This window comes from Syngnathoides biaculeatus, chromosome 22 (genome assembly GCF_019802595.1).
Source record: "Syngnathoides biaculeatus isolate LvHL_M chromosome 22, ASM1980259v1, whole genome shotgun sequence".
Classification (NCBI taxonomy): Eukaryota; Metazoa; Chordata; class Actinopteri; order Syngnathiformes; family Syngnathidae; genus Syngnathoides; species Syngnathoides biaculeatus.
The window spans coordinates 10,629,651-10,642,086 of record NC_084661.1 but is presented as its reverse complement, the minus strand read 5'-3'; the positions used below and the strand labels follow the sequence as shown (position 1 = coordinate 10,642,086).

The 12,436-nt window shown below is 44.4% G+C and overlaps 1 protein-coding gene across 1 annotated transcript in view; it reads right to left on the bottom strand.

The window, feature by feature from the left end:
• The window catches only part of LOC133495201 (ankyrin-3-like), a 105,915-nt gene that overhangs the window by 71,084 nt on the left and 22,395 nt on the right, over positions 1-12,436 (bottom strand). Inside the window, exon 2 of the mRNA XM_061809554.1 lies at positions 11,821-12,389. Coding sequence (XP_061665538.1) covers positions 11,821-11,943 — 123 coding nt within the window. The 5' untranslated portion in view covers positions 11,944-12,389. The remainder of the gene's footprint in view (positions 1-11,820; positions 12,390-12,436) is intronic.

The window sequence follows — 12,436 nt, the reverse complement described above, 5'->3', positions numbered from 1 at the left end:
CTAGACAGATGAGAGAAACCAAATTATGACTCATTTGCATTTTTTCCACTGCCTATGGATGAAGAATGAAGGCAAAGATTATTTTTCTTTGTAGCCTTTACTAAAACAAAACGAGCTGTCTCCTAAGGTCATGTGTTTACCTCCATATGTGTCAGCATGCACCCAAAACGGCAAATACACCCCCCCCCACCCCCATCATGATAATGAGGGATGTACGCAGGTTCAATCAAGGATGCAGCAAGGTAGCACCGGCGCACCACTGCAGAGCACCGCGACCCCCAAAGAAGCATCTAAATCCTTCCGGGCCTGAAATGCCTCGTCCTCTCAAAACACAGGGGAGGGGGTCCGTCTAATGCTCCCCACCGTGATGAAGACTTACCACGGGATAGTCGGCCGCCTCCTCCACGGCCATGTTGAGGCTCAGACCGCAGCAGGGATTGTGAAACCTGAGCGCTCGTTGCTAGCTAGCGCTACGCTGACTGAGGAGGAAGAGAGCGAGTGGTCGAGAGAGATAGGGGCATTATGTCAAAGCTAAAAATACCTGGCATGCAGTGAGAAAGTCCAGAGCCTGGTGGAGAGCTGGGAGGGGGTCCTCGTGGAGGTTAGACGGAAGAGTTCCGGCACTAATCTCAACTAATGACACAAAACAGTGCATGTGTGTTTTTATGCGCTTGCCCTTGTGTTCTTATCCTAATTTAGGGTCACTGGGGGCTATCCCAACTGACTTTGGGCGAGGGGTTGGGTACACCCTGGTTTGGTCGACTGTCAATCCTAGGGCACATAAATACAAATGGATCTTATTTTATTCGTTTCATGAGGTGGTTCTGAGTAATTCGATAGCTCGTAATCATTTATTAGCTTGTCTGACAATTACGGAACACGTAGCAAAGTAGCATTTTAGCCAGTGAGGCCGTTTGGGAGGACAAGATGGGGATATAAAAAAAAAAAAAAAAATGAACCAGTGGAGTTTGGCTGGTCAGACCACTTTAGTTGACTTGTTCTTGGCAGAGATTATGCTCATGACATGGCGAGACTGATCAAAATCCGACTTTTTGAGTGGTGTCGGACAGAGGCGATTCTAGGATTGGAAGTTTAGGAATGATTAGACAGGCTTACACTTAGATTTGGATGGATATATGTATTTTTTTTTTTCTTTAATAAAGGCAACAGTCCCCAAACATTTTAGCACAGGTGACTGTTTCATGTGGTGACAATTTGTGTTATTTACAGCATAGACAAACAACTACGTTATACAATACAGTGGAGGAGATAAGTATTTGAACACCCTGATATATTGCAAGTTCTCCCAGTTAGAAATCATGGAGGGGTCTGAAATTTTCATCGTGGGTGCATGTCCACTTTGAAAGAGATGATCTAAAAAGAATAATCCAGAATCACAATGTCTGATTTTTTTTTACGATTTATTTGTGTGATACAGCTGCAAATAAGTACATGTATTTGAACACCTGAGAAGATGAATGTTAATAATTGGTGCAGTAGCCTTTGTTTGTAATTGCAGAGGTCCTGTAGTTGTTCACCAGCGTTGGACACACCACAGGAGGGATTTTGGCCCAGTCCTCTACACAAATCTTCTCTAGATCAGACAGGCTTCTGGGCTGTCGCTGAGAAACACAGGAGTTTCAGCTCCCTCCAAAGATTTTCTGTTGGATTTAGGTCTGGAGACTGGCTAGGCCACGCCAGAACCTTGATATGCTTCTTACGGAGCCACTACTTGGTTTTCCTGGCCGTGTGCTTCGGGTCATTGTCGTGTTGAAAGACCCAGCCACAACTCATCTTCAATGCTCTGACTAAGGGAAAGAGGTTGTTCCCCAAAATCACACAATACGTGGCCGCGGTCATCCTCTCCTTAACACAGTGCAGTCATCCTGTCCTTGGGATGGAACTCAGCTCTTTTCAGGTCATTGACCAAGTCCTGTCGTGTCATCCTGGGATGATTCCTCACCTTTCTAAGGATCATTGAGACCCCACGAGGTGATATCTTGCATGGGGCTCCACTCCGATTGCGATTGACCGTCATGTTTAGCTTCTTCAATTTTCTAATGATTGCCCCAACAGTGAACCTTTTTTCACCAAGCTGCTTGGCAATTTGTCCGTGTCCCTTTCCAGCTGTGTGGAGGTGTACAATTTTGTCTCTGGTGCCTTTGGAGAGCTCTTTGGTCTTGGCCATGTTACAAGTTTGAGTCTTACTGATTGTATGGGGTGGACAGGTGTCTTTATGCAGCTAACGACCTCACACGGGTGCATCTGATTCAGGATAATACATGGAGTGGAGGTGGACTTTTAAAGGCAGACTAACAGGTCTTTGAGGGTCAGAATTCTAGCTGATAGACAGGTGTTCAAATTCTTATTTGCAGCTGTATCACACAAATAAATTGTTAAAAAAAATCATGCATTATGATTTCTGGATTTTTCTGTTTCGATTATCTCTCTCATAGTGGACATGCACCTACGATGAAAATTTCAGACCCTTCTGTGATTTCGTAGTGGGAGAACTTGCAATATAGCAGGGTGCTCAAATACTTATTTTTTTCACTGTATATTTTATCTAGGATTTACAGACACCAGCTGTATACCATATTCTATATCAAGTATTAGGACAGTGATGACACAGTTCTGGAAAGTTTCTGTTGATATGCATTGTCTTACAACTTCTATGATGAAAAAAGTTCTCGTTAGCACACAGTTATTGTCCTCACATTATTGGACATAATAATCTGGCGATGTAACTTCTCATTGCATTATGGCCCTTGTTTCTCGCTGCCATTCCGTGGTACCGCTGCAACTGTTATAATCGAGTAAAGCTAAGAGCAAACAAAGTGACCCTCAACTCATTAGCTTCGGCTATCGACTTGAAGCTAACCCCAATCCGTGCCCCGCTCTTGAGTCAAGCGAGTGCCAGCCGCGATTTTTTCCTTGCATCATCACAACATTCTGTCTCGGCCAGGTTATTTTGGTGATTAATGTAAAGCTCGTTTCAGCCAGTCCTAGTACCTTTTCAGCACTGACAATTACAAATGATCTTCAAACATTCAGAAATCTATAATGATGTCCTACATGAGTATTTCTGTTGATTTTGACTGTTTTCTGACACAATATGACCTTGGCAGTTGAGTTGAAAGCGCATGTCCATTTTGGGAGTTCTATGGCTCACAACTGCAACCAAATTATTATTGTTTTTCTGGTACATGTATTAGCGTTTGATATCATTGACACAGGTGTTAGAATAAACAAACAGTGTGATCTATCGCGATTTTGGGTTACTTCCTTCTTAAAGTGGCAACATCTACAAAATGTCATCCGGTCTGACTCACCATATCTGGAGGAGACATGTGCTGCCACCATACGCTTTGATGAACGCTGCCGCGTGTAAAATCACCTCCCCCGAAGCCAACCTCACTGTAAGGTTTGAAAAAAGCCGGGCAGGGCCGCGTAAAGTTGCCATCTCGTGCGCGCCGTAGAAAAATAGAAGTGCTGCGCTTGGCTCACCTTACGCTCGGTGTCCAAAATAGCGCAGACAGACACAAACACAGAAAGGCAGCAGACAAGGCTTTGAGGGCAAAGAGATTAGCGGGATTTACGAGGTTCCGTCAGGTATTAAGGTAGCAAAACACTTTCTAGGAGGTAAGCGAGTTAGCTTAGCATCCAGCACCACTCGTCTGAAGGTGCTGTAATCTTACTTCAGTTATTAAAACACATTCTAGCAGGATAGCATGTTAGCTTAGCCTTCAAGAACCACTCCAGTGATGGTGTTCACATTTTATATTTAGGAATAAAAGAGTTCAAAGAGGTTTAATGAGTTAGCTTAGCATTTAAACACCACTCCAGTAAAGGTGTTCGTCCACGGAACTTTGAGATGCGAATGAGTCTGGTTTGCATTCAAACGCCCCATTCCAGTGAACCCCACGTGTAGGGAGGTTAGTTAGTTAAGCAACCAGCCACAACAGAGAAGGTCTTTACATGAATTCCTTCAAAGAAGGGTTAGGGTTAGGGTTAGGGTTAGCCACTGTAATTAGACCAAGCATTTAAGTTGGAGTTTTGTCACTGGCATTTGCCAGTTTGTTGCGTTGCCTTTACTGCATGTTGGATTCTCCGCTACTGTGCGAAAGTTGCAGGTCTAGTGTAGAGCTATCCATTTCACAGCGAGCCTGTTTTCTTTTTGTTTGTTCACATCAAGTCAAGTCAAGTGTCTTCGTTTCATAGTCGTCAGACCTCATTTAATGTTTTTGAATCCTGCCTTTAGTCTAGCGATTTTGTGCCTCTGCCTTCTTGGACTGCTTAAACCGTGTCCCGACCTGTTTTGGAATAAAGCCACTCTGAACATTATGTCACTGCCTGGAAGTCCTGCATTTGGGTCCGTCCCCGTACCGCTGGTCCTTGATCTGGAACAAGCCTACTCTATTGAAGGTGTTACCACGGGTTCTGTCACATGTTAACAGAGCGTAATGATTGCCAACTGTGGGCTTGTGAAACCCAAGAAGACATTTTTTTTTTTGTGATTAAGGGCGATTCAGGTAAACTGGACTTGACTTCTAAGGGTCTTATGAGTTAGCTTAGAATCCAACAACCACCACAGTAAAGGTTTCTGCATGTTTCTTCAGGTATCAAAGAGGCTACACAGTTAGGTCTTAAGGTCTTAAGGTCTTTTCACGGGTTCCTTGACATATCAGAATCAAAACACTTTTAACGAGAGTAGCATGATAGCCTAGCCTATTTTTGTCCCTTGAAATTGAAAAGCTGCAATAAATAACAACCTGCCTGTTCAACTGTTTCTCAGACAGCATCAAACAATAAGCGCACACATGCCTGCACACACAAGCCTAACCGATCCATCCTCCTGTGTTTTATGACATAGCACTGCGAAAGAGCAAAAGGCACACGTTGCCATGGAAACGCAAGCTCCTAAAATTTGCTGCGGAAAGGTTGCGGAACTTTTGGGGTGTTTTTCAGTTCGTCATGAGTGATACAATGCATCCTCTTCTGTTACGTGTATTACATGTGTACTATGTGTATTCGTATAATAGATTTAGTACGAGTCTTAACTGCATACGCAAATTCAAACAGGTGCATGTGAAGTGTTTCATGGCAGCACAGAGGAGCATCTATGAAATACTTCTTTAGACCCAACATCAAACCCTAGTGGCCAACCATGGCGTCAACTTCAACCTGGACGGACAACAAAAACAGCATCTCGTGCACACTCGTTTATATTTTGTCGATCGTAAGCAATTCCGACGTTATTTAAAAACCTTATAATATGGATGCAGTGTTGCTTTAACGTTAAGAAATCATCATGGGTGGGAAAAGGACAGAAAGACGTGTGTGCGTATGTGTTTTGTCCTGCCTCTGATCAGCTTGTGAAACACTGCGATGTGATTGGCCAGCTGGCTACTGCAGTCCCCGGCTCTTCAGATTCGGATGGAGGAGGACAAAAATACTCACACACACACAAACACACACACACACACACACGTGTGGCATCAGTAAAACGAACACCTCCTCGCTTTTGGAGCATCGAACGGCAGGGCAAACGCGAGCGTGTGTGAGTGGTTCATGCCCGTGTCGCTTTGCTGCATTCCCAGCAGGCGGCCATGTTTACCAGCCCAGACAGCAGCATTAACCCCTCCCAGCGTTAGACACTTCGTGTAAGTAAATAGCGTATGTAAACAGTCGGAAGAAGTAGAGAACCATAATAACAAAGATGATGAAAAAGGGGGTTAGGATCCACTGCTGTGGCGCTGGCGTGGGTTAATCTCCTCTGAGACAGAACACTCCGTCATGAATAAATGAACACAAAAAGCACACTGACTTGACAGGAATGTATGCGGTGCACCAACCCGTCTACATGTTAGCACGACACCCCATGGTCGCCGGGTTAGCGCCAGAAGAGCGTTGTTTGAACGCTAGTGAACGTCAATGATCGCTGGGAATCGGCTGAGAACGCCGGTCCGGAAAAAAAGTTTTGAACGTGCACAAAAGTTCTCACCGAGACCAGCGTTCATCATCGTTTAATTTAATACGCTGCAGAACGTTCAAGAATTCTGTCGTTATTCACGCGTTCAGTCACGCGCTCAACAAATCGACAAATCGCTCGTCGCGTGCCAGTGACACGTGACCACACGTTAATGGTTTTTAGGGGTTTACACGCTTCTCGTGCGTTAGACACTTGTTAATCACACGCCAGATGTGACATCCTCATTTGAGAACGCTGAAAAATAGAACGATTGAAATGTTCGGAGAACGTTGACCAGAACGTCCTGGTGTGACGGAGCCTTTACACAAACAACATGGGTCAAACAGAGAGGAGCTAGTTTACAAAAGCGGTCAGTGTTGCCAAGTTTGCAATTTGGTCGCTGTATCTAGTAACTTTTATGACCTCCCCTTCGAACGGAAAGCACCCTGCGAGTTTAATTCCCACTAAGAAACGCACGAGAGCGGAATGGGTTTCACGTTTGTTTGCCACGTGACAAGAATGAATCCCAGTGGAAGGCGATTAACATAGCAAAGACAACGTGGCAATTTATAATTTGTAAAAGCAACGATGTATCCGCATGTTTGAAACTTTTAATCTGAGGTATGTGCTTCCAAACCGCAATTTTGTGGTCGTCTGTACTACTAGATGACGGTACTGCAGTCCATTGAGATTTTATTCTGTCCATGGGATTGTATTTTGTTAAATTGTTGAACAGTTCTATTGTTAATTTATCAAGGATCGTGTTTTCATACATGTTTCGACAATGGCCACATTTTTACATCATCTGTACAAAATAAAATAGTATAAATATGCTCCTACAATAAGATTTTATAATCCAAGTAGGGCGCAGGGGTTAAACTGATCGAGGGTTGTACCGATTCTGATTGGTTAAACTGACCCAACAGTTATGAGTTTTAAACCCCAAAGGGGAACAATTCATGAACTTTTGCGTCCAGTCGTGAGGGCGACAGCCTGTCCATCATCCGCAAAGATTTTCATCGCTTCCTCTATTGACCTCCACGGCTTTCCCGCCGTGTCCCGTCTTTCCTCTCTCCTCCGCCCTCCATAATGGAGGTTTTCTATAATTCATATCCTGGCTCCTCAGCGAGGCCGGCGGCTTGCGTTTGCTCACACGACTTTGCTCACGGAAACGCAAAAACTTGCAGATGTGCAAAAGAAGACGGACCGCTGGAGGACGACGGTTCAGGCTCCGAGTCATTTAGCATGATTGAAGGGTTTCATATAATTGGTCTACTCAAATGTAAGAGGAAAAAGCTTTTCCAAAATAGCTCTAGTTGTCAACCAATCACAGGGCACATCCTGCAGAGACAAACAATCATTGGCACTCCAATTAACAATTACTGTTTTCAAAAAAGCTAACACGCGTATTTTAGGAATGTGGGAGGAAACCAGAATTACCTGGGGAAAACCTACACAGCCATGGGGAGAGCATGCAAAACTCCACACAGGAAGGCCAGACCTGCGGTACAAACCCCAAACCTCTCCCTTTGGACTTTGGAAGATCCTAACCACCAAGCTACCCTCCTGTGCAAATATACTGTAAACTACTAGCATTGAATAAAAGCAGGATAAAAAATATTTTTTTTTCTTCAAGGGCAATTAGGGAACTTTTTTTTTCCAAGTGAAAAATGAAAATCATACATAATTTATTTTGAACAAATAAATAAATAATAATAATAATAAAAAAAATAAAATTGTAAGCCATGGATATTTCTAAGTAATTTTCACAAAAATAATACAATGAGGCAGCACGGTGAAGGAGTGCTTAATGCATCTGCTAAGCAGTTCTGAGGACCCGGGTTCAAATCCAGCCAGATTTCATGTTCATTTTCTCTGGGTACTCTGGTTTCCTCCCACATCCCAAAAAACATGCATGGTAGATCAATTGAAGACTCTAAATTGTCCGGAGTTGTGAATTTGAGGGAGACTGGCTGTTTGTGTCACGAACCAACGGGGCACAGGCGGACCCAAATGCAGGACTCTGAGATGAGGACATGATGTTCAGTGGGTTTAAAGCGTGACTGGGCTATAATGGCGCAGTAACCCTGGATGCGGGAAATCATACTCAACGAACTGGCAAAAACCAGTGACAAAACTCCAACTTAAATACATTTTCTAATCACAGTCCCTCATGTGACAGAGCTGTGACCGGCGACAGGTGTCGGAGATGAAACCGCTCGGAGTGGTGGCCAGGCCACGCCCCTCTTGGCCCTGGTCCATCCATGCTCATGACTGTTTGTTTATATCTGCCCTGCGATTGGCTGGTGACCAGCTCAATGTGGAACCCGCCTTTCCCCCAAAGCTCGCTGCAATAGCCTCCAGCACGCTTGCGACCCTATGAGGATAAGGAGTACAGAACAGCCATCTATCCATCCATTTTCTTACCCGCTTATCCTCACAAGGGTCGTGGGAGTGCTGGAGCCTATCCCAGCTGTCAACGGGTAGGAGGCGGGTTACACCCGGAAGTGGTTGCCAGCCAATCGCAGGGCACATGGAGACAAACAGCCACACTCAGGATCACACCGAGTGGTAATTTAGAGTGTCCAATTAATGTTTTTGGGATGTGGGAGGAAACCAGAGTGCCCAGAGAAAACCCACGCAGAGAGAAAATGCAAACTACACACAGGTGGGTCTGGGATTGAACCCGGGACCTCAGAACTGTGAGGCCAACGCTTTACCAGCTGCGACACCGTGCCGAGTACAGAACATGGATGCATAATACAGTGCTAAAACTGCAGTGATGTCCATCATTAGATATGTAGCATACAAACTGGGAACACTGGAATATGACCCATCGCTTGGCCAATTTGGCTTGAATTGTGAGCAAAAATATTAATTGTGAGCACTGTAGCAGCAGCAAACTTCACAACCAGCAGCAATTTGGCAGAAAGTGAACAATTCTTCAAAAAGAAAAAAGATCAAGCGCTTGCTTCAAGCTGCTTATTGCCACACCAAGTTAAAGTTTACTGGAAAATTAACCATTTAAAAAACATTGGTAATTACAACCAAACATCATAACTTTGTCTGACGAAAATCAATCATCAGTCAACAGGGAAAGATATTTGAGAGACAAATGTTTTGAGTGAGGAGCGAGGTCAAAGGAACACTGTACTGTACATGGGTGTATGGAACAAAAGACTGGAGAGAGAGAGAGAGAGAAGAGAGAGAGAGAGAGAGAGAAAGAGAGAGGTGTAAAGTGAGTCCAAGGTTTAAAAAAAGGTAATTGAGGCATTGGGAAAAGATTGAGGATCATGTTTCCATCGTGGTACCAAGAAGCAGCCTCCCAGCAGCGATTTTAAAATGCACCCTCAATAAAAGGTGAGATGTTCGTGATGGTGTCATAAAAACAAAGACAATTTTGTCCATCATGCTAACGTTTTTGTTGCCTGGCCCAGCTAAAATGTCACCCTACAAAAGACAAAAGGCCCCTTCAGACATTGTGGGATGTCAATGGCAATTTTCTGTCCCAAAAAAAGACAAAATCTCCCCTAAATAAAAGGTGGGATGTCACCAGGACATGGATGATACCACAAAAAAATAGAAAGGAACCAACAATCATAGCCATATTCAGGCTAGCAGTTACTTGCGTGGACAAGCCAACATGTCGCTGCAGAGACAAGTCCCATCAAAAGAAAAACGTGAGGTAAAAATATTTACCGTAATTTCCGGCCTATAAACTGCGACTTTTTTCCACACGCTTTCAACCCTGCGGTTTATGCGGTGATGTGGCTAAATTGTGGATTTTTTTTTCCAACGGCCGCAAGGGGCACTCGAGCAGAAAAGGTGAGAGAGAAAGAGTGAGACCGGTGAAATATATGTGCTGAGGAAGTGACGGTCCGGCCCTGTTAGCGCTGCGCTAGCGTGTTACTGCCGTGTGTCAGTGATTTTTACCAGTATGTTTTTCTTTTAACCGGCCCTGTTAGCGTGGCACTAATGTTGGCGCAGCGGCGCTAGCATTAAAATCTCTGTGTACCGTCTTTGTAAATATCTCGGGTTTCAATGTGGGCATTTGCGATTTTTACACAGCTGCGGCGTATATATGTATCAAATGGTATTTCCTTTAAAAATGTACTGGGTGAGGCTTATAACCAGGTGTGCTCTGTAGGTCGGGAATTATGGTAGATTTCCCGTAACCCGACTGACTCTAAATATTCAAAAGCAAATAAAATTGCCAAAGTCGGCAAATATATATATATATATATATATTTTTTTTTTATTTCTTTTTTTTACATCAAGGGGTCGTAAGTCTGGACAAGGGAAGCAACCCGGGTCCTGTCTCAAATATTAAACAAACAGGAAGTGATTTTCATGGCGGACGGCGTGCCATTTGCTTTGAGGTCGACCGAGCCAGCGCCTCATTCCCAAGTTCAGTATCCAAAGAAGAAGGTATCCAGGTTATCCAGGTATACAGATCAGTGTTTTTAAATCATTTTTGCGAAGTTGAAAATGTGAAGATATAAATATTTATATAATTGATAGCTAAAACGTAAGCTACATTAACACAATGAATATATTTATTGGTAGTATATGGGCCAAAATATTTGCAGAATATCATGGAATGGAGTCCAAAAAAATTCCTTCTATAGCAGGGGTGTCAAACTCATTTTTGTCACGGGCCGTCGTGGTGAAACCATAGAACTCCTCAATCGCCTCATCATATATACACATGAAATTTATGAACGAGTTTTGGAATCAGAAACGAAGCGTAATGGATTTCTCAACCGCTGTTCACGTCTGGTAACGCAAAAATGCTGATAATATCTCAACATTATTATTTAGGATATATGACAGTTTGAAATGTTGGGACATGTTTTTACAAGAATCACGGATTTTGACACCGATGATTTGCCTTCGCGGGCCATATAAAATCATGTGACGGCCCAGATCTGGCCCCCGGGCCTTGAGTTTGACACATGTTCTATTGAGCACGTAATATTGAGACTGAAAAAAATTGTACAAGTTTTTTAGTGACGCAATGTCAGTCACAATAAATATCTCCAATCCAGAGGACCGGATTTATTCTAATTTTTTGACAAAAAGCATCTACAGTATGTTGTACCTTTGCAAAAAAAAAAATACAATTAAAAAAATTCCTCCCTACCTAGCCATTTTTTTCCCCCACACTAATGGAAACCAAAATATTTTTTATGGATGGCATGGGATGTCAAGGATGGTCCACACAAAGATAGAAAGACAAGAAAAGAAAAAAAAAACATCCCAAGAAAGATAAAACAACGTCAAGGGTGGTGCCACGCAACAACAGAAAACTGAGAACACACACGCACACACCCACACTAAAAGCAACAAATCAAACAAATCAATGGAAACGTTGACATTCGAGCAACTGACTATTGATTGGCCGCATCGCTGATGTTTGTAACTTTGACGTCCCGATTGTGCGCGTGCGCGGGCAAGAAAAAAATAAAAAAAGAACACGCACGCAAACGTCACACACGCGGGCAACCGCAGGGCGTGACTGCTTACAGCTGGAGCGCACGAGCCTTGCGCACGGGCACACATATGCACCCACACACGCGCGCAGCTTCAGCATCCAAACTCCATCGCTAAGGGACGACAGCAACCAATCAGAAAGAAAAAAACATAACCATAGCGGCTCATTATATTGCATTTATATGATGTGTCGAATTAGCAAGGAGGACAATACACACACTGAAACATTAATAGCAAGCACACGATCTAAAATAACATCCTGTCCTCTTTCTCTCATCCACCTTTTGAAGAATTCCCAAAGAGCCGACTACCGGAACGCGCACGTTTCCCGGCCCTCCGTCTCCGTCCCCTTGTACCTTTTTCTTGACATCGCCCCGTGCCCGCTTTCTGGCCCGCTTGCGCTCCTTCTCCCGCTCCTCCTCGGCCGCAACGAGGACCTCGTCCGCCTTCTTCTTCAGCTGCGAGGCGGCGTGCGCCATGCCGTCCGCCGCTTAATCCGCACAGGTGGGCGAGAACGGCGGTGCCGGGGAGGGATCTTCTCCTCCCGCTCGTGATGATCTCCCTTTTTTTTTTTTGTTTTTTTAAATGTCTGAGGTGGCGGTCGCGCCTCCTCCTGGTCGTTAATTAGCTTTTGCGCTCGGGGGTCAGGATGTTCCCCTGGAGATCCTGCTCAAAACTGTCCTTCATTTCCCTCCCCAAAAATCCTCTCCAAGTGGGGTTCTCCTCTTTTAATAACATCCCCTTCCTGGAGGTCCACACATCCACAGAGAAGCTCAAGCCGCATCCCCTGCTATAGAGGAGGAGGAAGGGGGCTGCAGACCAGTTCCCGGAGCCCCCCAGATGCACCTGAGCTCGACGCGAGCCATCCGCTTCCCTGAGTCTCGACGGGACGTATGGGCGGGATGGGAACGGTGACGGAAAAGAGCTTGAGAGAAATAAAGGGAGAGAGGGTGAAGGGAGGAAAGGAGGGGA